Raw genomic sequence first — 26,725 nt, forward strand, 5'->3', positions numbered from 1 at the left:
CAAGTGTCACCTCCCTGATCTTCCTTACTATAAAAGATAGAACCACAATGCCTTTCACTTCCCCTGGCAATATTTAAATGGAGATTTGCATTGAATTTTGGAGTCAAGAAGATATGTAAGTAGAAGACGCTAGAATAGAGATGTATGGGACTATTGGGTGATATGAAGGACAATACAAACTGGCTACCTGTCTGAAGTCAGGTTATGTGATGGTTCCTGACTTTTCTTTCTGGTCTGCAGTCCCCATGGCCATGGCCCCAGGGAGAGGCTCAGTAAGAACTACTTGGCCCAGTCACTAAAAACAAACAAACAAACAAACAAAAAAACACCAAAAATCTATCTGATGCTAAGGTAGGGATTATTACTGATCAATTGCCTAGGCTTTTTTCCCCAATTTAACATCAATACAGGCAAAAACATGATAGCCTTTAAACATTATCAACAACAGTGGCAGAACCTTGCATTGTATCCCCCGAGTTCCAATTACACCCGTGCGGTGGATGCAAACAGAGTCTGATCATCTGAGATAAAGGTGAGAAATTAAAGGACAAACAAGTGACTCATTCTAATGGCTCTGCTTCAGACAAGAGAAACCTGTAATTTCTCTTAGGCGTGCTTGACGGACCCAGGTGGAGTGAATCACAGACTTACACAAGACTTGAAACCACGGCCAGTTCTACAGTTCTCATGTTGGCCTCTCGCAGCAGACAGCAGGTTTGCATGGGGTCTCCTGGATTTCCCCTTCAAAACATGGAGAAGAAGGACCGCAGCCCCTGAAGGGGGACCGGGGGAGGGGCCGAGGCAGGTGCACGTGATGGTGGGGCGCGGAGGTGGGAAGCTCAGCACCGACCTTCCTGCTGGGCCGCTGGATCTCCTGGATGCCGTGAGTACACCTGCCATGCCAGCACCTTTCCCCTGGAGACGGGATTGTCTTTGCTGGTATTCCAGAATGGGGAGGAGGTGTGATTCGGGATGGTATTTTCTGAAATGCTTGATTATGTAGGGATCTTTCCTAACATATATAGAAATTGACTAGCTCAAGGTTAGAATATTTCCTGTCTCATTTACATTTGTTTTCCTTTAAAAAGCCATTTGTAGCTCAGTCCGGGCAGCTCAGTTGGTGTTAGGGCATCATCCCGATTGGATCCCCAGTCAGGGCACATACAAGAATCAGCCAACAAAAGCATAAATCAATGGAACAATAAGAAGATCTCTCTCTCTCTCTCTCTCTCTCTCTCAAATCAATGAATACAAAAATTAAATAAATTTAAAAAATAAAAAGTTATTTGTTAGGCTCTAATTGCTCAGTCCTAGAAGTGAAAGTGCAAAACACCTTGTCAGGCAATTAAACTGTCTGTTCTCCGATTGTCCCCTTGCTTGACGAATTGGATGCGCAAACTAGCTTGCAATTCCCTTCCTTTAGGCTGAATGTAAAGCTAGATTTTTAATTTTTAAATTTTTATTTTTTAATAAATCTTTATTGTTGAAAGTATTACTTATATCCTAGATTTTTTAAAATAAAGTATTCTCCAGTAGCTTGTTCTTTTAGTGGGGCGGACGAAGCTGTCTTTATATCAACTTACAAGGAAACATTTCCTACAGTTAAAAGTTGCTAAAAGGCATCCTCCCCATTTTGAGTGGCCACTAGAGTGGCACTTGATGATTTATGTCTCTTATACTCTGAGGTCAATTGTGGGAATGCAAATACGTTGCATCACAGGGTGCGATTTTTTTAGTGTCAGCACTCCAGTGAGCTTTGTTCATGAGCAGAGCAATTGCTCAGTATATCAATTTCTTTAAAATCATCTCAGCAGCAACATAGTTGCTGAAACGCTGAATGCCTTCGAACTCTGAAATCATGTGATTCTTCAAACTTGTCAGAATTTAAATCTGCAGTGCAATTCTCAGGAACGATACTGAGCTATAAAGGGATTGGCTGGAAGCCATCTAAAATCGCCCAGGATGCGAAGTTTCTGGTTCTAATAGATCAATTGTTCTCAACCTGTGGGTCACGACCCCTTTGGAGGTCGAACAACCCTTTCACAGGGGTCACCTAAGACCATCAGAAAACACATATATAATTACATAGTGTTTTTGTGATTAATCACTATGCTTTAATTATGTTCAACTTGTAACAATGAAAATACATCCTGCATATCAGATATTTACATGACGATTCATAACAGTAGCAAAATTACAGTTATGAGGTAGCAACGAAAATAATTTTATGGTTGGGGGTCACCACAACATGAGGAACTGTATTAAAGGGTTGCGGCATTAGGAAGGTTGAGAACCACTGTAATAGATCATTTACATCTTCCTTTCCGCCAAGACTCTTTATGAACCAGCTCCTCCATGGCCAGGGAGCAGTGACTGCCTGCATTCTGTTATTGAGGCCAACAAATGTGCCAACAACTTGCTTGGCCATCTGGCTATAGAATCAGAGTTCTAATTACACTATTGTCATGGATGGGAAATACAGTTATGAAATTAGGCTGCAGGGAACAAGGCACATACATCCCCCCCCCCCCCCCCCGAGATGTGGGTCACCTAACTCTTTCTCCAGTTAACCCTTTCAGAGCTGGTCCTTCCCATCCATGGGACTGGCCAAGAAGTATGAGGCGAGCTGCTGCCCGGAAGGTTAGCAAACAATGGGGAATATGCCCTCCCTGTCACCTTGGGGTGAAGTTCCATGGGGAGAAGCACTTTGGGAAAGTGTCCACTTTGTTTACAGGAATTCCCATCTAGCTCCCCTCCGGGTGTTGTTTTGCATGAAGAGTTTTGAGAGATCAGACCTTGGGTGGTCCTGCTTCCTCCCTGACTGCAGTTATAGTTCCCAGGCTGTGCCTTTTTACATTTTTATTTTTTGAGAGTCCTGATGCCAGCTCTCACTCAGCGTGTTCAGACAGGCGGGGTGCCTCCGGCTGCGTGAGTCATCTCCTACAATTCCTTCCAAAGAAGCTCCAGGACCCACGCGGACTAAGTGTATTTTTGAATTCCAACCCATTCAGAAACTCAGCTCTAAGTACAAGGATGATGGGGCCAATAAGAGCTGCTTGCACTGCATGCTGTGGCAGACATCACTCATCAGGCCTGACATTGTTGCTTGCTGTCCCTATGTGGGACCTCACAATCCTTTTTAATATAAGGTCTAGACAAAAGGAGATCCATAGTAGGCTGGGAGCATTTCAACTTAAATTACCACATTCCAAAATTATTTAGAGTTGCAAATATGTTTGCCTGCCCCTCTGAGATAGAACAGTTGCCCTGTGATTTTAAAACAAACACTTTAGCCTTAGCTGGTTTGGCTCAGCGGGCAGAGCGCTGGACTGTGGACTGAAGGGTCCTGGGTTTGATTCTAGTCAAGGGCACATGCCCAAGTTGTGGGCTCAATTCCCAGTAGGGGGCGTGCAGGAGGCAGCCAATTGATGATTCTCTCTCATCATTGATGTTTCTATCTCCCTTTCCCTCTTTCTTCCTCTCTGAAATCAACAAAAAATATATTTTAAAAAATAAAAATAAAACCAACACTTTAGAAGCTGCCATCACTCCCTGTGAGAGACATTCATTCATTCTTTCGCTTGTCCACAAATGTGTCTCTCATGTACCTTATGCTCTTCAGGTGCTGGGGACAGAAAAACTGCCCACTGTATTCACGTCTTGACAAATGGTATCATGATTTATTTTTTGGGTTTTATTTTTTGCCTATTCCACTAGATGCAGCCCAATTCCTCTTAGGCTCTGGGGCTAAAGTAGTAAAGTCTTGCGCTCTGTGGACCTCTTGTCATTACGGCTTAGGGTCACAGCAGTGGTGTGGGAGGCGCCCGTTGCTGGGAATTCCCTGGGAGGAAGATCCTGAGACACATGTCTTCTGGGACTATTGTATGTAGTTATATTTTCCTTTAAGTCTCTGAGGCCAGCAAACGCTATTTTCTCTCTGTTAGATCAGGCAGCCTGGCTTCCATTCAGTAGCTTAGAATGCTGTTTATTATCAAGTAAGAGACAGAAGTCGGTGGTTGTGGGTAATCATGCCTGGATAAGGAGACGCAGAGAGAGGCGGGTGGTGGAAGCAGGGAGGAGGAATTCGGGACATTCTTTTCATAGGTCCCGAGAAGCTGTCAGCCCAGGTGGCTTGTTGCTTTTATGGCTGAAATGTCATCTTTCAGACACTTTGGGAACAGGATGTGCAGTTGCCTTTGTCGGGTGACTAGCCTAGAAGCCGGAGGGAACTTCTTTGTGAAGGTCAGATACCTCATTATATAGGAAACTACCACAGGGAGTCTCAGGCAGGAGTTCTTTGGCATCTTGTTTTCTCTCCCTCATTTTCATTCTCTTTTCTGAGTCTGTCTTCCCTTCCCTGGTGATCATTCTAAACTTCTGATTGCCAAGCCACTTCGTGCCTGCCTTCCCTCACCTCTCCACTCTGAGCATCACGTTTCAGAATAATTCTGAGTCGTTTCACACATTAAAGATGATCTGTCTGTCTGTCCACAGCCTCCTTCTTTCAGGATTGACTGAAGCCCAGACTCTTACTCACTAGTGGGCGACTGTGGGTCCAGTGTGAGTAGCTTAGGAGCTCACAGGGAACTGGCATGTGGTAGGTGCCCCGTAAATGCAAGTGGAGTCTGAGCCTGGATAGGTTAATGTGTTATACTCCAAGGTAACATTGTGTCCTCAAATAGCAGCCTTCAATTCCCCAAAGTACTTTTGATGGTCAAGTAAATTTGGCAAAACCTGGGTCAGTCTCCTTACTGGAATTGCTCTCAGAGTCTTTGCTATGCATAGGTGTGGGTGAAGGGGCGGCAGTGGTGATGCTGGTACATGCTGTTTCCCAAAGTGACCTAACCTTGGAACCCCTCAGGCTTTTGTGAGACCAGTGCTCCAGAGAAACCCACTTCAGGACACAATCTGTTGGCCAAATGCAATAGACACAAACTCTGTATCTTTTTCCTACTAAGAGTAAAGCGGGTAAACTTACTGAATTCATAGAATATTTAAGTCAGTGGGTACCAATGTCCTCGTTAAGTTTTTCTTCCATTTTTTAAAATTTAAGTTTGGTGGGTGTTACAAACTGTTGGCAAACAACTGGTGGGTCCCTGGCATAAACATGCATATTATATCACTATCCTGTCAGGATTACTATTTACTGTTTTTATTTTCCCCCATTGGGTACGAGGTTCTGGATTAATTGATTAATTGATTGATTGTTAATATCCAAAGTTTATTTTATGAATGTACATATGGGGGTCCATAAAAATGTGAGACCTTAGGACCTTGATTTAAATAGCCGGTGATAGTTCACCAAACAATATTAAGCCCACGGGATTTGTGGAAATAGGGATTTCACAGAGACGCAGAGTTTTTGCTAAATTGAACACACTGTAGAACCAGAGGTTAATAGATGACATAAAGGTCATCTGAGCATAAAGTGCATGCAGCAACTCTGGATACTCCATGTAGGAAAGGACATCACGTGACTCCAGCCACTCTTCAGCAGGAACAAACAAACAAGCAGGAGAGCTGGCCTCCGTGAGATTCACATCTGAACGCTTCTTCTGATGGCATTGCCCATGTTTTGCTGATTTTCTTCTGGCCAATCCACACTCCTCTTGTCACAGTTAATTGAATATATTTAGATTCTGTGTCTTTGTTCTTTTCTTTCCCTCATTATTTCAAGAGATAATGTACTACATGCAGGCACTGTCCTAGGTATTGGAGAGGTACCTTATTTGTATCTGCAGATAGTTTTCAGTTGGGACTTAGGCAAAACTCAAAGTTCACTTGGACTGCTAATTCTTTATCAGTGATAAATCTAAGAACGTGTGCTTCCTCCATTCGGTCCTATAAAATATCAACCTCTGATTTTGGATTATGCTGGCTTCTTTTTAATTTTTAAAATGTTTCCATCCTCAGAGTCCTACGCTCTGCTTGCTGTCTGCTCTGTAGAACACTCTGGCTTTTGGCCTCAGTCATTATTTGATTCTGATGGGAGGGCTCCCAATCTACTCTATCTGGTAGGAAAAGAAATAACGCAATGGGGCCTAACTTGAAAACATCTACCCATCCGGCCCATGCTTGCCAATTAAACTGGGGAAAAATAAGAATGTTATAACGCCTCTTGGGTAACATCATGAACATTTTCCACCCCTCCCACACACATTTATAATAACTGAAGGAAATTTACCATGTAATTATCATACCAAATGGTATGTGGGTTACCTATAGTAGACTATAATAACATGAATGAGCAAGTAGCAAGTTCATTAACTGAAACCCCCAAATAGCCAAATGTGCTCAGTTCAAAGTTTGTGTTTCTTATGGTCATGCTTATGATTTATTTTGCATATACCTGGTATATTTCTGCTAGTATACGTTGCCACAACCTTTTGCAGTGGGGGTTCAGGATCTGAAGAAGGGGTCGATGCACAAATGAAAATACTATACAAGAAATATGAATTAGAAGGCATGGGGGGGGGGGGCAGGTGGAGACCTCTCTCTTGGAGAGGCACACTGGAACCTGGCCTTATCTGCTTTTTATTCAGTTTTAGATACACATCTCGCCCTCAGTAAAGCACGACAAACAGGTAGCAGACAGACCGTCTCTAAGGTCAATAAAGATCAGTAAGGTCCAGTAAACATTTACTTTGAGGCTATTAGGTCAGGAATTGCTTCCGGCCACCGCTATCTCAACACCGCCCTGCTAAGTCCAAGGTCCATCGGCCTTCTGCATTCCTTGGTGCACTCTTATGATAGTATTGAGAAAGCGGTGGCTTCCCGAATACATTTATAGTTTATGTGAATATATAAAATGTATTATTATTTCCTAATGTTCCGCAAAGAGTATAATGATCTACATAAAATACCATGACCATTGGCCCCTTTACTTGAATCCTTTCAGGATTTGCATATCTGGAGGCCCTAGCACTGCTTGAGGAAACATTTTTGGACTCCCTAATTCACACAACATCCCATCACATCTTAAACCAAATGCCTGACTTCTTTCTAGCAAGATTAGCTTATGCAAAGTTCTTATACTGAAAACTTAGAGTAAAAGTGGCCCTCCTCTGCAGCCTTAGATAGAAGGTACTATTGCTTATAAATGCCTGCTGTTGGCTCCCCTTCCTCCATTTAACTGCATTTCAAACCATTGTCTCCAGATAGAAGAGAATTGCATTTATCTTCAGCATCAGTCCTAGTATGTGGTCCTGAATGTAGGTATCTTTTCTCCCTGATACATGTACCCAGGCAAGGAAATTTCAACATCATTGTAAAGAATAGCAAAGAGAAAGGATCAAAATGACCGCTTTAATGGGAAAAGTGAACAATTTTCAACTGGATAATAAAATAAATCTATTTTTTCAGTTATATATGGATATCCATATATACATATACATATATTTGTCTGTATACGCCGAGTCACAATATAAGATCTGTTTCTTATTGTGTCATATTAACAATTTGTGCAACCTACATGTATACGGGTGAAACACATGGATACATTTAAGCCAGCCTATACTGGTTCTTCAGGTACTTCTTTTTGAGATCATCAGTTAAAAATTCATCTAAATAATATTTGCATTGCAAATTGCTTAGTGTGCTCATCCACCAATGAGCACTATATAAATGAGAACTTTTTTCCACCTATACTATAAGATCAAGAATTCTGCACACATATCCCAACACCCATATAAATCTATGACCACACTTTGCCAGTCATTCTGCCATGTTCACCTTCCTCTGCCCAGACTGGCTCTACAAGACATTGGTATAAATCAAAATACTTTCCCCTGTTCAATGGTTAGAAACTCAAAGATGATTTTAAACTCAAAGACAATTTGGAAACTTCCCTATAAGTGACCGTGTGTCGTCATCTCACTTGAAGGCTCACTAGAGTCATGAAAACCCATCTCAGTTTTGACTCCACCCAGGAAAAGTTTGACTGTAGATCAGTGATTTCATCTGCTGCCTGGCCACAGATTGCCTGTGGAGCCTAGAGAGATCAAAGTAAGTTCATGTCCGTTTGACCATAAATGGACTTTTCTTTCCTGAAGGCTAGGTGTCTGCCAAACCTTGTTCACTAGGTATAATATATAATCTCTCTTCCCACCATTGGTTTGACTTTTCTTTGTTCCCCACTGGACACCCTTTAAGAATAAAGAGATTAGCAATTCTTCTCCACCCAAACCACCTGCTTGAACTCTTGGCTCCACCATCTTTCATCTGAGTGACTTTGGCTCATAGTTGTTCAAGTCACTGTGCCGTAGTTTCTCCATTGCTAACATGAAACCAGTAATAATATCTTGTACCACAGGATTACATGAGTTTATTGCAGTGAACGTGCACAGAACAGTGATTAGCAAATAAAAGTTCTTGAACATTTTATTGTTAAAGAAAGTTGTGGATTAAATAAGAAATGCTGCTTTGGTGAACATATATTTTTCCTGGTACTTCCATCATTCTTGCTACTGTTTGTAGACAAGTCAATAGTTAATAGACAGTCTGTTTTTTCCTGAGGTAGGTTGTTTGGTATAAATATCTCAAAGTACCCAATAGAGTCACTCAGTGGTTAGTTTTTCTGTGAAGTATTATGCTAGTTGTGTGGCATTATCACCTACAGCCAGCTACACCTTCTTTCTCTATTGCAGGTGAAGATCTCAATGTGTGAAAATGAAGTCTCAGTCAACCGTGATTTGCTGTTTAATGTTATTTCTGACCACAGAATGTTCTCAGTATAGAGCCAAGATCCACATAAAAGTAAGTAGAATGTTCTCGCTATAGATCCAAAATCCCCATGAGAAAACTGGCAATTTGTCTAGATGGCTAGTTTTATGATAAATAACATGTCATGTTAAAGATATTTTCAAATGACTGCCATTTTACTTTTGCTGATAGTAGTTTTCTAGATATAGGAAGAAAGAAAATTTGAGAGGTGTCTGGGACTTGCAACAGTATAGTTGCAAGGTGCAACAGGGTACAACAACATAGTAGAAAAATCACTTTGAAACCACAGAAACTATAGAGAGGCAGCGATTGAAAGGAGGAAGTACAGTCATGAGCTTCTTAATGATGGGGATATGTTCTGAGAAATGCATCATTACGTGATTTAGGTCATTGTATGAACACCATACAGTGCAATTACACACCTACATGGAATAATGTATTACACTCCTAGGCTACATGATGTATCACAGTCGTACACATGGTCTGTCATTGACCAAAGCATCATTAGGTAGGACATGACTCACTATCCTGGCAGTTAGGCAGTTGACAGACTTAGATTCAGACCTTAACTTTGCTTGATTCTTGTTAGTTACACAAGTTGCTTCACTTTTCTGAGTTTTAATTTACTTATCTATAACATGAAGGGTATGTTTTTTTCTTTTAGGTAAACTTGATAGTTCTTTATAGCTATAAAAGAATTTGTGATTCCATTATTACAACCAAATGCTTACTTCTAGTATCCGTTCATTTCTGTTTTTCTCAATATATGCTGGAGTACATAAGCTGCATTTCACAGTTACAGTTAAGATAGGCAGGGAACAGCTTAGTGCTGAAATTGTTTGTCCTCTGCGTGGTCTCTCTGAATACTTAGACTTTCCAAAAGATGGATGCAATCCACTAACCTGACCTTCAGAGCCCAGGTGACCAGCGACAAGGTTCTAGTCCTTCTTGGAGGGCAGTGTGTTCTCTGTCCATGCTCACATCCATGTTTCCTTCAGCAAGTTCTTGCGGTATCAGCACATGAACCCGCTCCATTTTTCTTCCTAGTCCTGAACACATTTTCTCTTCACATCTACATGGAGCCTCTAAGTTGAGATGAGAGAGGAGAATTCCACAGTAAAGAGGACCTTTGGGAATTTGTGTTTTACAGGATGGAGATAAACGTCAACATCCTGAAGAGAAACCCAAGACTGGAAGGATACAAGGTATGTGGCTACAGGAGAGTCTTCTTCCATTTGAAGACATGACAAGCATGTCCCCAGACCACAAGTCTTCCAATAAAATATAAAAATCTCCAGGACTCCAATGACACGAATGATGACTATCAGATCTTTTGTTATAGTCCCACAATTCCCAGAGGTTTTGTTCATTCTTCTTTTTTTAAAGTCTATTTTCTCTATATTGTTCAGATTAGGTAATATCTACTTTTGAATTCATGGGTTCTTTCCTCTGTCCTCTTCCCCCCTGTTCTTTTTTATATTTTTTTTATTGTCTAAAATTTTACATATGTCTTCTTTTTCCCCAATTGACCCCTCCCCAGCCATTCCCACCCCAGGCAAGTCACCCCCGCCCCCCGCAGTGTCTGTGTCCATTGGTTATGCTAATATGCATGCATACAAGTCCTTTGGTTGCTCTCTAACCTCCCCCCCCCCCACACCATGTGTCTCTGGATCTATTCTTGTTCATCAAATTATGTTGATCATTATATCTCACATATGAGTGAGATCATGTGATACTTATCTTTCTCCAACTGGCTTATTTCGCTTAACATAATGCTGTTGCAAATGGTAAAAGTGTCATTGGAGTCCTGGAAGCAGTGAGCACTAGCCACACATACTTGATGAAATTTTCAAGAAACGTCTCAGGAATGGACAACAGTGGTGAGGGAGGAAAGGGTGCAAAGCTGGGGTGGAAGAATATGGAACATGCTTCAATGTAACTGTAGCTTACAGCCTAGTTTATAAGGACATGTTCACCATCCCCTGAAAACTAGATGCAAATTGAGTGAGAATGATCACGGGGTGGTGGTGGTGCTGGGAGTGCTGCCTGAACAATAGAGACAAGAGCCTGGAAAATATGGCCTTCACCATTAATGTGACCCAGTAGTAGTACCCTAGAGCCTAGGAAATGTGGTTGATGTTTACTTTTCTAGATTTTCCAAAGTGACTACATAAATAATAGATGCTTATAAACATGATGGACAAATAAGTAAACAAATGATCTCATCTATACAAACAGAAAAAAATATAGAAAAAACATCTAATAAGTTCTCAATGTTTACCAATAGTGATAGATTTTCTTACAATTATACCATTATCCATGGCATAGTCAATGAAGAAAGTTGGCAAATATTCAGATTCTAAAATAGTAGATAAGTGTTCATTTAAAAACCCACAAGGAAACTTCGTTTGAACTAACAAGCTAACAAGAGGCAGAAGAGGGAAAAGGACATTATTCATTCATGTCTTCATCCAAAGATATTTTTGTATTGCTTCAATGTATGTAATGCTTTGGTGCTGAGAGGTATGTTGAAGCGATGTCAGGTAGATATTGTATTGGTTAGACTGGTCACTCTTGAGAAGTGAAAGACAAACTATGTAAGTAATTATTAGTCACAAAATAGTGAAAAATCATATGGTTCTCACCCAAATAACAGGAATAAACTGGATTCTGCACATTCATGACCAAGTATATTTTTGGTGGCAGATAAATCTCTACTTAGATATGGAATTGTAAAAGGAAAGAGGAGAAAATTGGAGATACTTTATTGAGCATTTATAGTCGAAGTGCTGCACAAGATGCTGTCTCTCATTTAATGTTTGTAACAACACCATGGTATCATCTCCAAATTATATAAACTGAGAGGCACTTAGTTTAAATAACTGCCAAATTGATACACTGGGTAAACCCACTTGTTTCCTTTCTCTGTGAATGGAGTCATCCATAGAGCTATCCAAGACATAAATGTGGGTGTATTCTTATCTCACAGCCAAATCACCACGTCATATTGATGTCAACACCTTAATAGCTCTCAGCCTCATTTACTTCTTTCCATTTCCCTGCCACTCTCCTAGGAATACTTCAACAACTTCATTTCTGGGCTCTCTGCCTCAAGTCAATTCACTCTATCCATGGGCCAAAATAAGCCTGCCACCAGGTTTTGTAAATAAAGTTTTATTGGAACCCAGCCATGCCCATTTATTTATATATTACCTTTGACTGCTTTCATGCTACAAAGGCAGAGTTGAGTAGTTGTCACAGAGACTGTATAGCCCACAGTGTTGAAACTGTTTACTCTGTGGTGAGTATAATCATATTTAGCAAATAAAAACATAGGATTTCTGGTTAAATTTACATTTCAGGAAAACAATGAATAAGAATGCATGGACCATATATACCCTAAAACATTATTCATTGTTTATCTGAACATCTTCAGTCAGTCCTCATTATTTGTGGATTGTGTATTTGCAAATTCCCCTACTCTTTTGAAAGGTATTTGCAATCTCAAAATCAACACTCACAGTCCTTTCTCCATCATTCACAGAACAGCAAAAAAAAATGAGTCGGCTGGGGGCATGTTCCCAGCTGAGGTTGCACAAGTGGTGCTCTGCCCTCTTGTTCCAGCTCTCTTACCACACACAGTGTTCTTTGGGTGGCCTATGTAGTGCCAGCTATTTTTCTTTTTTGTTGGCGATCTTGCTGTTTAATATGGCCCCCAAGTATAGGGCGGAGTGCTGTCTAGTGTTCCTAACCGAGCTGTGATGTACCTTCTGGAGAAAACACCTGTGTTCGATAAGCTTTGTTTATATGCAATCATGAGTTATAGCACTATTGTCCATGAGTTCAATGTCAATAAATCAACTATTGATTATATAAGGTGACATTAAATTAAAACACACATAAAACAAACATAGATTGATACTGATCTGTTGGACATTTTGTGAGCAGCAGCTCCTAGACACCTTGTATTCCTCTAGGAGCAATGGCTCAGTATTTGCTGATTCAGTGTTTATGGCAGTGACTTCATAGAAAATAACTACTGCAAATAATGAGAATCGACTGTGTCTGAAAATAAAATTAACATTTATGTGAGCATCCTGTGTTTTATTTGACATTTATAGGACCCTTTACATAAAAGTGTGCAGATTCCTGCTCTATGCTACTGTTAATTTTTTTTTTTTCAAAGACAAATTTAATCTTGTTTTCTGGTAATGCCCATGTTAGCACAGCATTCAAGGTCCTTCAGGACTTAACCACGGCTTCCCTCCCCCTCCTCATCTCTGGCCACTCTCCCCTCAGATGCTCTGAGCTAGCTTTTCTGAAAGACCCGTGATTCCTCCCCTCCACCCACTGCCTAGACATCAGCTTCACAGACTGCCTGGAAGGTCTGTCTTGTTGCTGAGGACCCAGGTCAATATCACCTCCTTTGGAAGGAACTTAAAAGCCCCAGTATGAGTTTGATGCCCCCATCGAAGTGTGGGACTGCTAATCAGACCCCTCTCTCTCTCTTTTCCTTTGCAGAGAAATGTCATGGTCCTTGCATCCCTTCATCCAACTGCAGCCAGCCCTGTGCTCACCCCTTTCGTGGAGAAATAGGATTTACATGTAATCAAAACATGTGGCAAAAATCAACTGAAACATGTACAAGCCTTTCTGTGAGAAAGCTCTTCCAGGTGATGCATTTGCATACTATTGGCAACAGGAGCCAATCCCTCAGGAGGTGGTAGAAGCATTTTTAACATGTTTTATTGAGCATAATTCTCAGGTTTGGACTTAGGAAAATCTATAGAACAGGTTAAATTTGTCTCTTCTTCTTCCTTACCCAAACTCAGGTTCTCTCCTCACTCCCCACTGTCTCTCCCTTTCAGAATCCTTTCTTAAAAACAGATCTGAAACTCATTTATGTAATAGTAAATGCTTGGAGGATAAAGTTTTAGCTCTATTTTTTAAATATTTTTTATTGATTTCAGAGAGGAAAGGAAAGGGGGAGAGAGATAGAAACATCAATGAGGAAAGAGAATCATTGATTGGCTGCCTCCTGCATGACCCTCCCCCTCAGGTTGTGACCTGACCTGGAATCAAAACCTGACCTCCTAGTTTATAGGTCGATACTCAACCACTGAGCCATGCTAGTCCGGGTAAAGTTTTAGCTCTAAAGGTGGATTTGCTTGTCTCTGGGCTACCTAATTAATCAACTAAATGTGTCTAGAAACAAATTCATTTTCAATTTTTTCTAATACTTTCAATCACTTGACCAAAAGAAAGGAGAAATGAGTGACCCAAAGGGAATAACAATGCAGTGAAAACAAAAAAATCTGAGTTAGAATGAAAATATCCTGTTTTACATTCTTTCACTTAAGCACCATGTACACCTACCTTCTCTCTAATCCCATAGAAGCACATGGATCTCTGCTTTTCGTAAAACTTCAACAGTGACTCTGTAAGGGCCATGGAGCCTCTGTCACTTAGCATAGGTAGAGGTCCTGCAACCCTAGTGGCATTCCAAAGGGAATTAAATGAAGTATATTATTGCTTTGGCTTATCCAAAGTCACATTCAGGGAGACTCTGGAGAAACATATGAGAAAATAAGCAAATAATTTATTCTAATGAGTGAACTCAGCTTTTTGAAACTGCAATTCCACTGTGTTCCGTGTTTGACTGGCCAATCTCCAACACTATCCTCAAAATTCCTCTTAATGTGCCACCTCTTAAAAACATAATAATTACTGGACCAATGTTTTCTAGAATTTCTCCACATCTCTGGAGAAAACTGTTTCAGTCCTGAGTTAAAGTCTTGGTCCTCAAAAGCAAATTCCAATAGGAAAAGAGATCTGTACGGGGACTTTGATACAATCCCCTGCCCGTGTGAGACCCCACCTTAACCTCTCTGTAACTCTCAGCATCTCATCTATTTTCTTCATGTTGACCCTTTGTGCCTTTATCTCATTTAGTCTGATGCGTGTTAGGTGTTTATTCATTTTTACTAAAACATCATTTTTTTTAAAAAAACAACACAGGACGTAAACAGTGCATCACGCCTTTCGGTGGCAGCACCCTCCTTTCCTCTGCGCATTCTTGACTTTCGCTCTCCGGAGCCCATGGAGAGCGTGGAGCAGGGAATCCGCAGGAACTGCCCGCGGGACTACGCCTGCATCATCGAAGTGGTGAAATCCGCAGAAGCCACATCTGGAAATATCGCTTTTATTGTGGAGTTGCTAAAAAACATCTCTACAGACTTGTCTGATAATGTGACCCGAGAGAAAATGAAGGTGGGTATTCTTTGTTAGAAACCGACCAGTATCTCCCTGCAAAGCTTGCCCTTTCATAACAGTTTCAAAATATATTTTGCAGGGGAAAAACTATAACCACCACAGCAAATATAACAATAACAGCAATTTCACTTCCGTGTCTCACATGGATTCATTCGGGTTTATGGAAGTTGTCAAAACGTTAGAACATTTTTTACATATGTTTGTGATATAGGATTAATATTTGCAGAAAAAATATTACATAGTGATGGCAGTGAGCAAGATTGTGTCTACTCCAGCATTTCCAACGTTTTATTCTGGAGAACATAATTGTTCTGAGAAATGTTAACGGGGCTTCCATTTCTAACAGGGAGATGCAGCAGGTGTAGGGACTCTGAATTCAAGTTAAGCAGGTTTCCTTCTTTAGACCTTTTAATGTGTGAATGAACTTTGGCACCCTTAATAAGAGTGAGAGAGATAGGAATATGGTATTTCCCAAACTTAAATTATTATAGAATCTATCCCCAATCTCCTGCATTAAACAATCATTACTATCATATGGGAAACGGGTTATACAGACTGCCATTTGGGAAATGCTGCCCTAGGCACATAAAAAAGCAGATAAACTTTATCTGTGATACATTTTTATTTTTAGCATTCGTTTACTTGTCTTCCCTGCAGGCTTATCAGCATGAGATTCAATAAACAGGAAATTACAAGAGAAATATGCCAAATAAGATCAGATCATTTGCCTCCAAAATTTCAGATTTTAGAAACCGACTTTGTAAAATACTGTGTGAATCCTTTTTTATCATATCCACTTTTCTCCATTGCAGAGCTACAGCGAAGTGGCCAACCACATCCTGGACACAGCAGCCATTTCAAACTGGGCTTTCATTCCTGACAGGAACGCCAGCTCAGATTTGCTGCAGTCGGTGAATTCCTTCGCCCGGCAACTCCACCTCTGCAATGCATCTGAGAACATTGTGGATGAGCCCTTCATTCAGACGAAAGGGTTTCACATCAGCCACAACACCTCGGAGGAAAGTTTCAGATTCTCCGGGAACACGAACAATACAGGAGAGGGGATCTTAGGAATGATAGAAATTCCCCAGCACGAGCTGTGGAAGCTGACAGCAAATGCCTCCCAAGCCATCACCATAGCGTTTCCCACCTTGGGGGCTGTGCTGAAAGAAGACCACTTGCCAAATGCGAGTCTTCCCAGGCCGGTAAACGGTCTGGTTCTTTCGGTGATTTTACCAGACCGATTACAGCAAATCTTCCTCACGTTTGAGAAGATCAATAAATCCCGGAGTGCCAGGGCTCAGTGTGTTGGCTGGCATTCCAGGAAAAGGAGATGGGATGAGAAGGCGTGTGAGAAAACGTTGGATGTCAAGAACAGAGTGAAATGCCGGTGTAACTACACCAATGCAGTGATGTCTTTTTCCATTCTAATGTCCCCCATATCTATAGATGACAAAATCCTGGACTACATCACCTGCATTGGGCTCAGTGTCTCCATCCTTAGCTTGGTTCTTTGCCTGCTCATTGAAGCTACGGTGTGGTCCCGGGTTGTTGTGACAGAGATATCATACATGCGCCACGTGTGCATCGTGAACATAGCCGTGTCGCTCCTGACTGCTAATGTGTGGTTCATCATATCCTCCAACTTTAGCAAAAAGGCCCAGGACCACAACTGGTGTATTGCAATGACATTTTTTAGCCACTTTTTCTACCTCTCTCTGTTTTTCTGGATGCTCTTCAAAGCCCTGCTCATCATCTATGGGATATTGGTCGTTTTTCATAGGATGATGAAGTCCCGCATGATGGCCATTGGCTTTGTCATTGGCTATGGGTTCCCATTGATCATCGCTGGCACCACAGTTGCTATCACAATGCCAGAGAAAGGCTACATGAGACATGATGCCTGTTGGCTTAACTGGGACAATACCAAAGCCCTTTTAGCATTCGCCATCCCAGCCTTGGTCATCGTGGCTGTGAATCTTCTTGTGGTTCTGGTTGTTGCGGTCAACACTCAGAGGCCCTTTATCGGCAGTTCCAAGTCTCAGGATGTGGCCATAATTAGGAGGATCAGTAAAAACGTTGCCATCCTCACCCCACTGCTGGGACTGACCTGGGGTTTTGGAGTAGCCACTCTCATCAAAGGCAATTCCTTGATATTCCACATCATCTTTGCCCTGCTCAACGCTTTCCAGGTAAGTTCCAAGAGGGAGACTTACTTTATTAATTAATGTTATCAATTAATAGTTCACTTATAAAATATTATTTTATAATTTGTTATCCAAAAAAAGGCTATGATTTAAAAATATAGAACACAAAATATTTCCTCCATTTCCCTCCATATCTTAGAGCAGCGGTTCTCAACCTGTGCGTCGCGACCCCTTTGGCGGTCGAACGACCCTTTCACAGGGGTCGCCTAAGACCATCCTGCATATCAGATATTTAAATTATGATTCATAACAGTAGCAACATGACAGTTATGAAGTAGCAACGAAAATAATTTTATGGTTGGGTCACAACATGAGGAGCTATATTTAAAGGGCCAGAAGGTTGAGAACCACTGTGAGACATTTAGTTGTGGCATCTCTCACCCTATTGATTACCATGTTGCATTGAACTGATCAAGCTGGTTGGGTGAAAATTTACTTCCTTCTCTCCTCACTGATCTACCTGGATCCCTCCTAAAGTTTCCGTGGCAGAAGAAGTTGACCTGCACTTATGGAGGCCTAGTAGGTCAAGGATGTGTGTGAGGCTACACTCACGTGTCATGCCTCCAAACAAGCACAATTTTTATCCTTTCTCAAGTATTTTGAGAACTCAGTGAAATGAATCATTTTCCATGATCGTGCCATTCTCTTTGAGTGTTAACCAGTCAGGGGCTCCCATGCCTCTATCCCCTGTGATGTAATTGTAGGTTGCCATTCACAGAACGAAATCCTGCCACGTGTGACCTGATCCTAGGAAAGTCACTTCTCTCAACGTTCCACCTGTAAGATAAAAAAGATGGATCTAATATGATCTCTACTGTCTTTTATTCCTTAACATACTTGATTGGCACGATGATCCCTCTAAGAGCTGCTTTACTTCATCTTGGCTGCTAAGCTTACACATGTGGGAAACTGTCATTAGCCAGGCTGCTTTCCATACCTATGGGTAACAGAAAATCTGGCAAGTTTATATTCTTAATTATGTTTTTAATCAGGGGTTGGCAAACTATGGCCTGTTTCCTGTTGTAAATAGTATTATTGGAACACAGCCATACTCAATCATTTACATTTTGCCCATGGCTGTTTTGGAGCTACAATGGCAAAGCTGAGGTAGTGGTAACAGAGACTGTATACCCTCAAGGCCTAACGTATTTATTATCTGCTTGTTTTAAGCAAAAAGAAAAAAATTTTGACTGGTATTTAAATAATAACTGCATAATAAAGCAGCAAAGTGTTCCTATTAACATGTCATCACTACTATACTTAGAAATTTGGTATTTAAAATATAAAGCAAGCTTTAAAGACATGCCAACTCAGATGAATTATATATCTTACTCATAAGTCTTTAGTAACTATAGAGACTATTTATTTCACTCGTTCCCTTGCATTACTTTAAAGAGAAGCCTTTGACTTAAGTGTTGTTTCGTTGTTGTGTTGTGTTGTTTGTTTGCTTGTTTTTTGAAATCAAAATTTCTTACACTCACATTTTATCTCCCCAAGTCTGGAGGAGAGAGGATTTCCACCAGTTACTCTGGTGACTAATGACCTCATCCTATTTTTACTTTGCAACTTAATTAAACCTCAGAATGTTCTGTGGTTTGGTTCAGGTCATTTATTTGTCTCCTTTCTTGACAGAAAGAAAAATACTAAGACACACACTTGTGACTCACATTTTACAATTTCACTCTTCTGATCAGTGTTTCTTTACCATGAAAAACCCAGATCCCCTCCACTCTTATGGCGAGATCCAGATTTTTGTTGGCCATCAACTCCCAACATTTAAAAAGATTGGCTTCCAATGATTGTGACTTTATAGGTGACCAAATGTTTAAACTTGAGGAGACTCTGCCCTTATCGGTTTCTGTAGTTTTTCTTTTATCCAGAAACTTCTTCCACAAGCCCAGAGAATTTGGTGTGAAAATAGTCTAGAATACAAGTTTCATCTCCTCAAGATACCTTCTGTTATTGTGACTCTGAGTTGCAAGATCCCATGTCATGTCTCACTGTCATCATGAATAAGAATAGCTCACTTAATATTTGGAAAAAAAGTAAACAGATTTAATAAGGTTGAAAACTCTATCCTACATCTATAGCCATTTAATAAATGTCAATCATCATCATGCACAGACATGAAAGTGATCCTCTTTCTTTGAGGTGCACTCAAGAAAATACACATCAATGCATTTTTTCTCTGAATCAGTGGTAAGTGAAGTTTTGAATGTCTGATAACAGTCCTAGAAGGTATCTAAAAGAGTGGTAGTAACATAACAGCTGATATGTTGCCTGCAAATCTTTCCCTCATACTTCTGTTGAATTTTGCCACAGGGGTTCTTCATCTTGCTGTTTGGAACCATTATGGATCACAAGGTAATTTGAATTTGTTTCACTCATTGTAAATGATTTTCATGTGGCTGAGGGAAGCAGGAGGAAGAAGCAGGTTTGATTAGAGAGCATGGTTCAGGGGAGTTGAGTTAAGGGGTGGGGTTCAGGGCATCAGCAGTGAGCGGGAAAGGAAAGAACTCTATTCTCTCATTCCCAGCACATCATCAAGTCAACAGGAGGCTCTATGTGAGTACAGTTGATGAAAACAATTAAAACCATACCTACAATTTAAATCTTAATAGTAAATCTCATTACACCACACCTTAACAATTGTCTAAGCATTATTATTTGCCAACCACTGTGCTAAGCCATCTGATGCTGCTTCTGCCAGTGTGGCTGGTCTCCCAGTTGCAGGACATGAACTAGGCATTGGGGATATTGTCATTTCTTCACTGTCGTTGCTTCTTCAGATAAGAGATGCTTTGAAGATGAAGATGTCTTCACTGAAGGGACCAACAAGAGTAGCAGAGGTAAGCCTCTCCCTTTTGGTCTCAATACTGGAGGGTCAGTGTCCTCCTGCAGAGACAAATATTATAGGTTAGTATTCATGATTTTTCAGCAAAGAAAATCATTAGGCCTACCTTCATTCATTCATTTCTTCATTCAACAAATATTGCAGTATCCTGCTAAAGCTTAAGTGAAGCAGAATATACTCAAGACAATTGTCCACATTGGATGTATTTCAACCTGACATTTGGACCACTAAGTTGGGACAACATGGACCCAGTATCATAGATTCATAAAAAGCTAGTGGGTGGAAATGAGAAATAAGTCAGCTTACTCATTTTATAGGTAAGGAAACCAAGGCTCAGAGTACTTGAGACTTGCCCAAAGCCACCCAGCAAACCATGGAAATTAACATTCTGCTTGCTCAGGACTCTTAGTAAACCATACTCCCTTGGATTGATGTGTCTGTGTTCTTATAGATCTTGAAGATGACTTTTGTCCAAGCTACCTGTCTTTTAAGATACCAACTACAATTGCTACCATTGCTATATTAATTAGAAAGAAGTCATTCATTCAACTAACAGTTTCTCAACAAGAACTGCTTCCTTAAAAACAAACAAATAAACAAGTTTCTGGACACATTAGGAACCAGCATTAATGGTTAGCTAGTATTGAGTATAACTTTTAACATAGTTCACCAATTCTATGATAGACATTCTCTTCACCTTTTAACATTTCTGAAATTGGAATGTGTATTATAATTAGTGGCCTGTTATAGTTTAATTGGCAATTTCTTTTTCTTTCTTGGTGGAACATAAAAATAATGATGTAGCTTCCAAAGTTATATTCAGTGAAAAATGGTAACTTAATACTGTGTCATGTAGGCCCTTCTCTGCGTGTCTTCATTTTTACATGTTTATGTCTAGGCATGCACACATAGACATATAAATATATGTGTATTTGTGTCAATGCAATTACTCATTGATATCACTGTTATTATTGTTCCTATTTAGAATGCATCATTAAGCCCAACCAATGGATCTAAATTAATGAATCATTGAAGATGAGATGTGAGTATTAAAAACTCAAGGAGAACCTTCACCTGCAAGTTGTGACAGACCACTCAGTGCCTCTTGTGAGCACGCTCTTCCCTACTCAGTGATGCTGGAGTGAGGTGGGAAGGGAATAGATGGACGTACCCTTCAGAGAACAGAAACGTCTTGATCGACCAGCACATAAATAAAAATATGCACATCTTCTTTAAAACCTACAGAACCAAGTCAAAGCACACTTGTTTCTGTCCTCAATGAGCAGATGCTGCCATCACACCTGCACTGATACAGGATACACCCTTGCTGTCCACAGCGCTCACACACCTAATTCCATCTTGGCAGTGAGTGGTGACCCTTACAATAGACCGATTGTCCAGAAGGAAGACTTCACTGATTAAAATCACAAAGCAGCAAGCCTGTCTCTCCATAATGAAGTTAGGCCCAGAATCATTCCTAAGGGGGCGTGGGTGGAGTTGCAGCAAACTAGCTGTCTACTCACAGCCAACCTATGAGACATTTCTGCCCAAGGGAAAACAAATATTAGGCATCCATGAAGGAAGAACAAGTCACAAAATGGCAGGCTAAAGCCTGAGCAGTAATAGGGGAATGTGGGCAGGAATGATCAGTCTTGGTAAGGTTTCGTCTTGGAGAGTTTATGGCCTTTCTTCATGGATGTTGATGGGTCTCAGGTTTTGTTTTTAAGAACCACCTGGCAACAAGCACACCCTCTTTTTAAAAAAATATATTTTATTGATTTTTTACAGAGAGGAAGGGAGAGGGATAGAGAGTTAGAAACATCAATGAGAGAGAAACATCAATCAGCTGCCTCCTGCACAACCCCCACTGGGGATGTGCCCACAACCAAGGCACATGCCCCTGACCAGAATCGAACCCGGGACCTTCAGTCCGCAGACCGACGCCCATCCACTGAGCCAAACCGGTCAGGGCACATCCTCTTTTACATTCCTTTCCGTTCTGAGTCATGGCCCATATATTCAGCAATGGGGCAAGGCAAAGGCAAATCTTAGGGAACTAAAGAACCCTAAAGGGACTTCCTCTGTTACAGCTTCTAAAAAGCTGATGTGCTGGTGTTCAGAGAAAGGGAGGGAGAGTAAGAAGGGTTTTGATACACACATTGACTGGCATATGTGGGTGCTGGGAAACCAGAGGGAAACACTGGCATATTATTCTTAATTAAGCATCTTTACATTTGGGTTTTTATCTGAGCACTTTAAAAGGGAGGAGGGAGGATTTAGTAGAACTTCACAAAGTTTAACTCTCCCCACCTCTGCCCATTTTCTAGCCTCTAGGGTTCCTCCATGGTGGAATATTATTATCACATTTATTGATTAGCCATTCACTGAGAGTTAGTTCAGACGATCTTTTAAAGTTGACCTTTCCATTAAGGTCCCAGTTTGAGCTGTTAGGGAGTTCATTAGACTGTCTCAGCTGGAGGCCCTTCCTTCTGGGCAGCGTATAATATCCAGCCATTCTAGAGAAGAGGAGCATGGTTGCGGTCTTACACCCAGCTAATGGTGGTAGTAAAGTTGGGAAAAAAAAACAGTAAAAGCTAAAATCAGGAACTACACTGCTTAGTAGAACTGGGAATGTACACAAGGCTTAGACCCATATTAGGAGGAAGTGTAGGAAAGAAGTAGAAATGCACTAACAATTCTCCCAAAGAAATCCACATAATTTTTCAACGTCTATTTTTGAACCTATGAGGTGGGGGATGAATTAAAGATTCCATTCTTTCGGCATATCCTCCTCTCATGGCCCAGGGCCTAATGAATTGTAATTGGGACTATGCTTTCACATCTGGATGCATGTGATATCAGTAGGGTTCAGGAACAACGCTGGCACCGTGGCAGACCATGCTGGGGCCCAACAAGCATTAGAGGCCAGGGATAGCAAATTCATACTAAGTGATCCTTGCAAGTCCAGAATGGAGAGCTGGCAGCATGAGGGAGGTCTTTCAGCAGAAATGAGAGATTAGGGCTCATCCACGGTGTTTAGAGTGGAGTTACAGCTCAGTGACATGGGGTGTATGGTAAGCTCAAGGCAGAATCGCAGTCCAGGACAAGGCTAAACCACAGGGAAAAGGTCGTATTTCAGTCCTTAATTCAGAATAAAAAATCAAAGATTGATGGATGGGGTTCTCAGAAGGCGAGCAGAATTCCAGTGATAGGAAATGGGGAGGGAGGTCAGAAGTGAACTTGCAGAGAACTGAGGCCCCTGAACATGAGTGGAAGCTCTTCAGATCCCAGTGACCTCAGGTTAGATTGCTCTTAGAAGCATGGTTGGGACAGGAGGTCCCAGGGTCAGGGATGGACTGCAGAGGTGTGAAAACCAGGGTTTGCTTCAGGTGTAGATTCTAAGTGGGGGGCCCCATCCTGGGAGGTGACTGGATGGCATTTTTATGATGAGGCGACAGCCACTTGGAACCCTCTGCCATCTATATAAAGGGTAGTTCTTTAATGTGACCTGAACACAGCTGGTTTCACCCAGTGTGATTTCAGGGTTGAGGTTCTGTTCCTCTAAAATCTCTCCCACATATTTGCTTATGCCTGAAATTCACCTAAAAGATTACAGAACTCTTCATTCCACTGTGAGAAAGGAGACATTGGACAAATAACCTGGAGAGAAGCAATGCTGTTTTCTATGTAAAGTTGTAAGTTCAGAGCTGCAGAGTTATTTCAGAGACCAAGCTTAGGTAACAGAGAAGGGTGAGTAGGCACTGAGCGCTGAGTTTAAGGCTGAGGGAGAAGCATGGAGAATGCCTAAGGCACAGACCAGTAAAGCTGGGAGGCTAGCCTGTCTACTATGTGAGCTCAGAAGAATTGCAGAATACCCCTGTGCCTCCATCCACTCCTCTGTAAAATAAGTCTAGTGATAGTGCACGCATAGCCCAGGATGGTTTGTGGAGTCCGTGAGTTAATACGTTAAAAACTAGTAGAGTCGTGCCTGGTTCAAATTAAGTGATCAATAAACAACAGCCATATTCTTTCTGTTAACTAGAGCTTCCACCGTTTTGCCTAGGCTTCCCCATTTCTCACGGATGCTCCCTGCCCTGGACTGAGAGTTGAGTTTCAGGAGAAGGGATGGCATGAGATGAGATAGGTCGGCTTCCTTGGGAGACTTCTCTTCTTGCCTGGAGCAACACCTAAAATCTCAGCGTGTTAATGTTTGCTGAGGAAACATTTCGGCTAACATTTGGTGACTGGGCTTTAAGGAAGCTATCTACTGACCAACCTTTTGACCTACCATTGACCTGAAAGAGTCTGGCTTCTTGGTCAACCTTGGCAAGATTAAGACTCAATATGCAAGCTGTTTTATAAACTCTGTAAAAGCCTGGGGCTATCGAGGCCCCGCAGGACTTGATCAACTTTTGTTCCTGAGGCCTACTCTCTGCCTCCCTGGGCTCAGCCATCCACCACTCTGAATAGATTCTGCACATGTTGAGGGACTGTGTTAGATCTGGTTTCATTGTTAGGGTTGAGGGGGGAGTGGAAGGTGAGGTGGCAAGAGAAACATTGAATCTACTTTGGAGAAAATTAAATCATGCAGCTTTCTTAAAGATAGGGAACAGAAGAAAAATAAGAGGACTTTTTAACTTGTTTATTATTGTAGTCTATTTTAGACCTTGAGTAAAATTAATTCAGTTCTTAGAACATTAGTTTTATCATTTGTGAAACAAGAAAAATATTATTTTAGGTATTATTATTATGTTTGTGTGTGTGTCTGTTTAAACCACTGTACATAAAAGAGTCTGGTTATTATTTTAGAAATAAAAATGGAAAGATTTACCTTTCACAAGATGCTCATGTGTGAGTTCATTCAAGGTGGACATCCCCTTTGGTACCATGACATTCTTGGGTATCAACCCTGTTATCAATCTACCTGAATTCATTGACCAGACCACAGGAGGTCCAGGAATGCAGTCCTACTGTGTACTGCTAAAGTGAGAACCTGGAAATACTTGGCAAACAGCACTACTGTTTTTCAAAGATGCTCAGTGAAATTTCTATCAGCAGTTTGATATAAAACAGCTCGCCACTCAGGGGGGCTGAAAATGGCCATGTGGGTGTGGGTAGAGCACTTTGATCAAACAGAAGTCACAAAAGCCATTTAGTCACCCCTTTTCACAAAACACACATAAAACAAGTATGTTCCTCTTTGCAGGGCTACTTTCAAAACTGTTAGTACTGATAGTTGAGAAACAAGACAGGGATTGGTTTCAAATAGTAATTATTCAAGTGATAAAATTTTCCAGTCAATTAAAAATTATGCTCCTTTCATAAAATTAAAATAAATTGTTCATAGTGAGAGAAATCAATCTAATTTCCAGATTTATAAAATTTCTCAAGCATTAATTTATTGACCCACATTTTCTTCCTGACTATAAAACAATTTTTATTTCTTTCAATCCAAAGATCTAGCAATTCCAACGCATCATGCAATTCCAAGCCAAATTATTGCCTTTAGTTCAGTAGATCTATTTGGTACTACAATAAGGTTAAATGAATAATTCCCTTAAATTGATTACATTTAGTCCCCATTCTTTTTCACATTTTTCTAAGCTCCTCATCTTTTCTGTGCATATTAACAAGAATATGCTGCTACCTTTAATCACTTCTGCAATATTAGGACATATACATTTCCAAAAATTATCATGTGATACAAAATTGGCAAACAACAACAACAACATAGAATTTATGGGATCGATCGGATTAGAGATATAACATGCCAGGCATGAACCTTAAGCAAAAATATGTTAGCCCTTAGGAACTCAGCTTAAAGATAAATTTTCTTCTAGGAATCTTTCCTCTTGGTAATTCTCATCTTGGATACAACTCAGTGACTCAATGGTTGTACTCCCACTGAGGAATCCATTTTTCACCTGCATTATATGGCCAGGTGATATTTATCATCTCTTTCCACCCTCCCACATCCAATTCATTCCATTAAGAGGTGTGGATGAAAGTTTGCATTACAAACAGAAGGGGTGGCTTTTATTTAGTGTTTGGTTTCCAAAACCAGCTCTCCAAGAAGTAACAATCTGCTCAGGGAGTGGAAAATTGGTTTCCAAAGAGATATGGGATCCTTGGGAAACAGTCAGTCAAGGAGTGGCACCACTAAATGAGGCAACAGAGAAAAAACTCATGTCCTACCCCTTTCCCACAACTTCCTCTGAGAGGCTGTCTGGTAAGATTTAAGATCCTTCAGTGAAGTCAGAGGGAGAAACAGTCCTCTGTCAACCCAGGAGAGGGGATTCAGAAGAGACCATCCCCTGTGACACCTTGATCTCAGACTTCCAGCCTCCAGAGTAGTGAGAATAAACTTCTGTTGTTTAAGCCACCAAGTCTGAGATGTTTTGTTATGGCAGCCATTACAAACTAATACCTATGCCCACAGATTTTTTTTTTTTTTTAAAAAGATGACATTTTTTAAAAAATGTACTTATTGCCTAAATTTCTACATATGTCTCCTTTTTGCCTGCTTGAGCCCCGCCTCCTCCCCCAAGCCATTCCCACACTGGGCAAGCCCCCACTGCCCCAGTGTCTGTGTCCATTGGTTATGCTAATATGCACGCATATAAGTTCTTTGGTTGCTCTCTAACCCCTCCCCCCATGACATTTTTTAAAG

The 26,725-nt window shown here is 41.0% G+C and overlaps 1 protein-coding gene across 3 annotated transcripts; it reads left to right on the plus strand.

Moving 5' to 3' along the window:
• The first annotated feature begins 802 nt into the window (after window positions 1-802).
• LOC139013194 (adhesion G protein-coupled receptor F4-like) lies at window positions 803-21,365 on the plus strand. Of its 3 annotated transcripts, XM_070419362.1 has the most exons (9): window positions 803-883; window positions 8,646-8,754; window positions 9,872-9,926; window positions 13,243-13,394; window positions 14,740-14,991; window positions 15,807-17,186; window positions 19,524-19,565; window positions 19,991-20,050; window positions 21,041-21,365. In XM_070419362.1, the coding sequence occupies exons 2-9, from the start codon at window positions 8,668-8,670 to the stop codon at window positions 21,086-21,088; spliced, it is 2,076 nt and encodes a 691-aa protein (XP_070275463.1). In that variant the 5' UTR covers window positions 803-883; window positions 8,646-8,667; the 3' UTR covers window positions 21,089-21,365. The 3 variants fall into 3 exon arrangements, with proteins under 3 accessions (XP_070275463.1, XP_070275464.1, XP_070275465.1); XM_070419363.1 differs by lacking the exon at window positions 19,524-19,565; XM_070419364.1 differs by lacking the exons at window positions 803-883; window positions 13,243-13,394 and having other exon boundaries at window positions 8,667-8,754.
• Window positions 21,366-26,725: the final 5,360 nt, after the last annotated feature.

This window comes from Myotis yumanensis, unplaced genomic scaffold (genome assembly GCF_028538775.1).
Source record: "Myotis yumanensis isolate MYYU_CA2020_CCGP unplaced genomic scaffold, mMyoYum1.0.hap1 SCAF_6, whole genome shotgun sequence".
NCBI classification, from domain to species: domain Eukaryota; kingdom Metazoa; phylum Chordata; class Mammalia; order Chiroptera; family Vespertilionidae; genus Myotis; species Myotis yumanensis.

What these genes read in the sequence shown, in the direction of transcription:
- LOC139013194 (XM_070419362.1), top strand. Translation starts at nt 8,668, where the DNA reads ATGAAGTCTCAGTCAACCGTGATTTGCTGTTTAATGTTATTTCTGACC. An exon ending in GAGCCAAGATCCACATAAAA is followed by an intron (nt 8,755 to 9,871) that starts GTAAGTAGAATG and finishes TGTGTTTTACAG; the next exon opens with GATGGAGATAAACGTCAACA. An exon ending in CTGTGAGAAAGCTCTTCCAG is followed by an intron (nt 13,395 to 14,739) that starts GTGATGCATTTG and finishes AAAACAACACAG; the next exon opens with GACGTAAACAGTGCATCACG.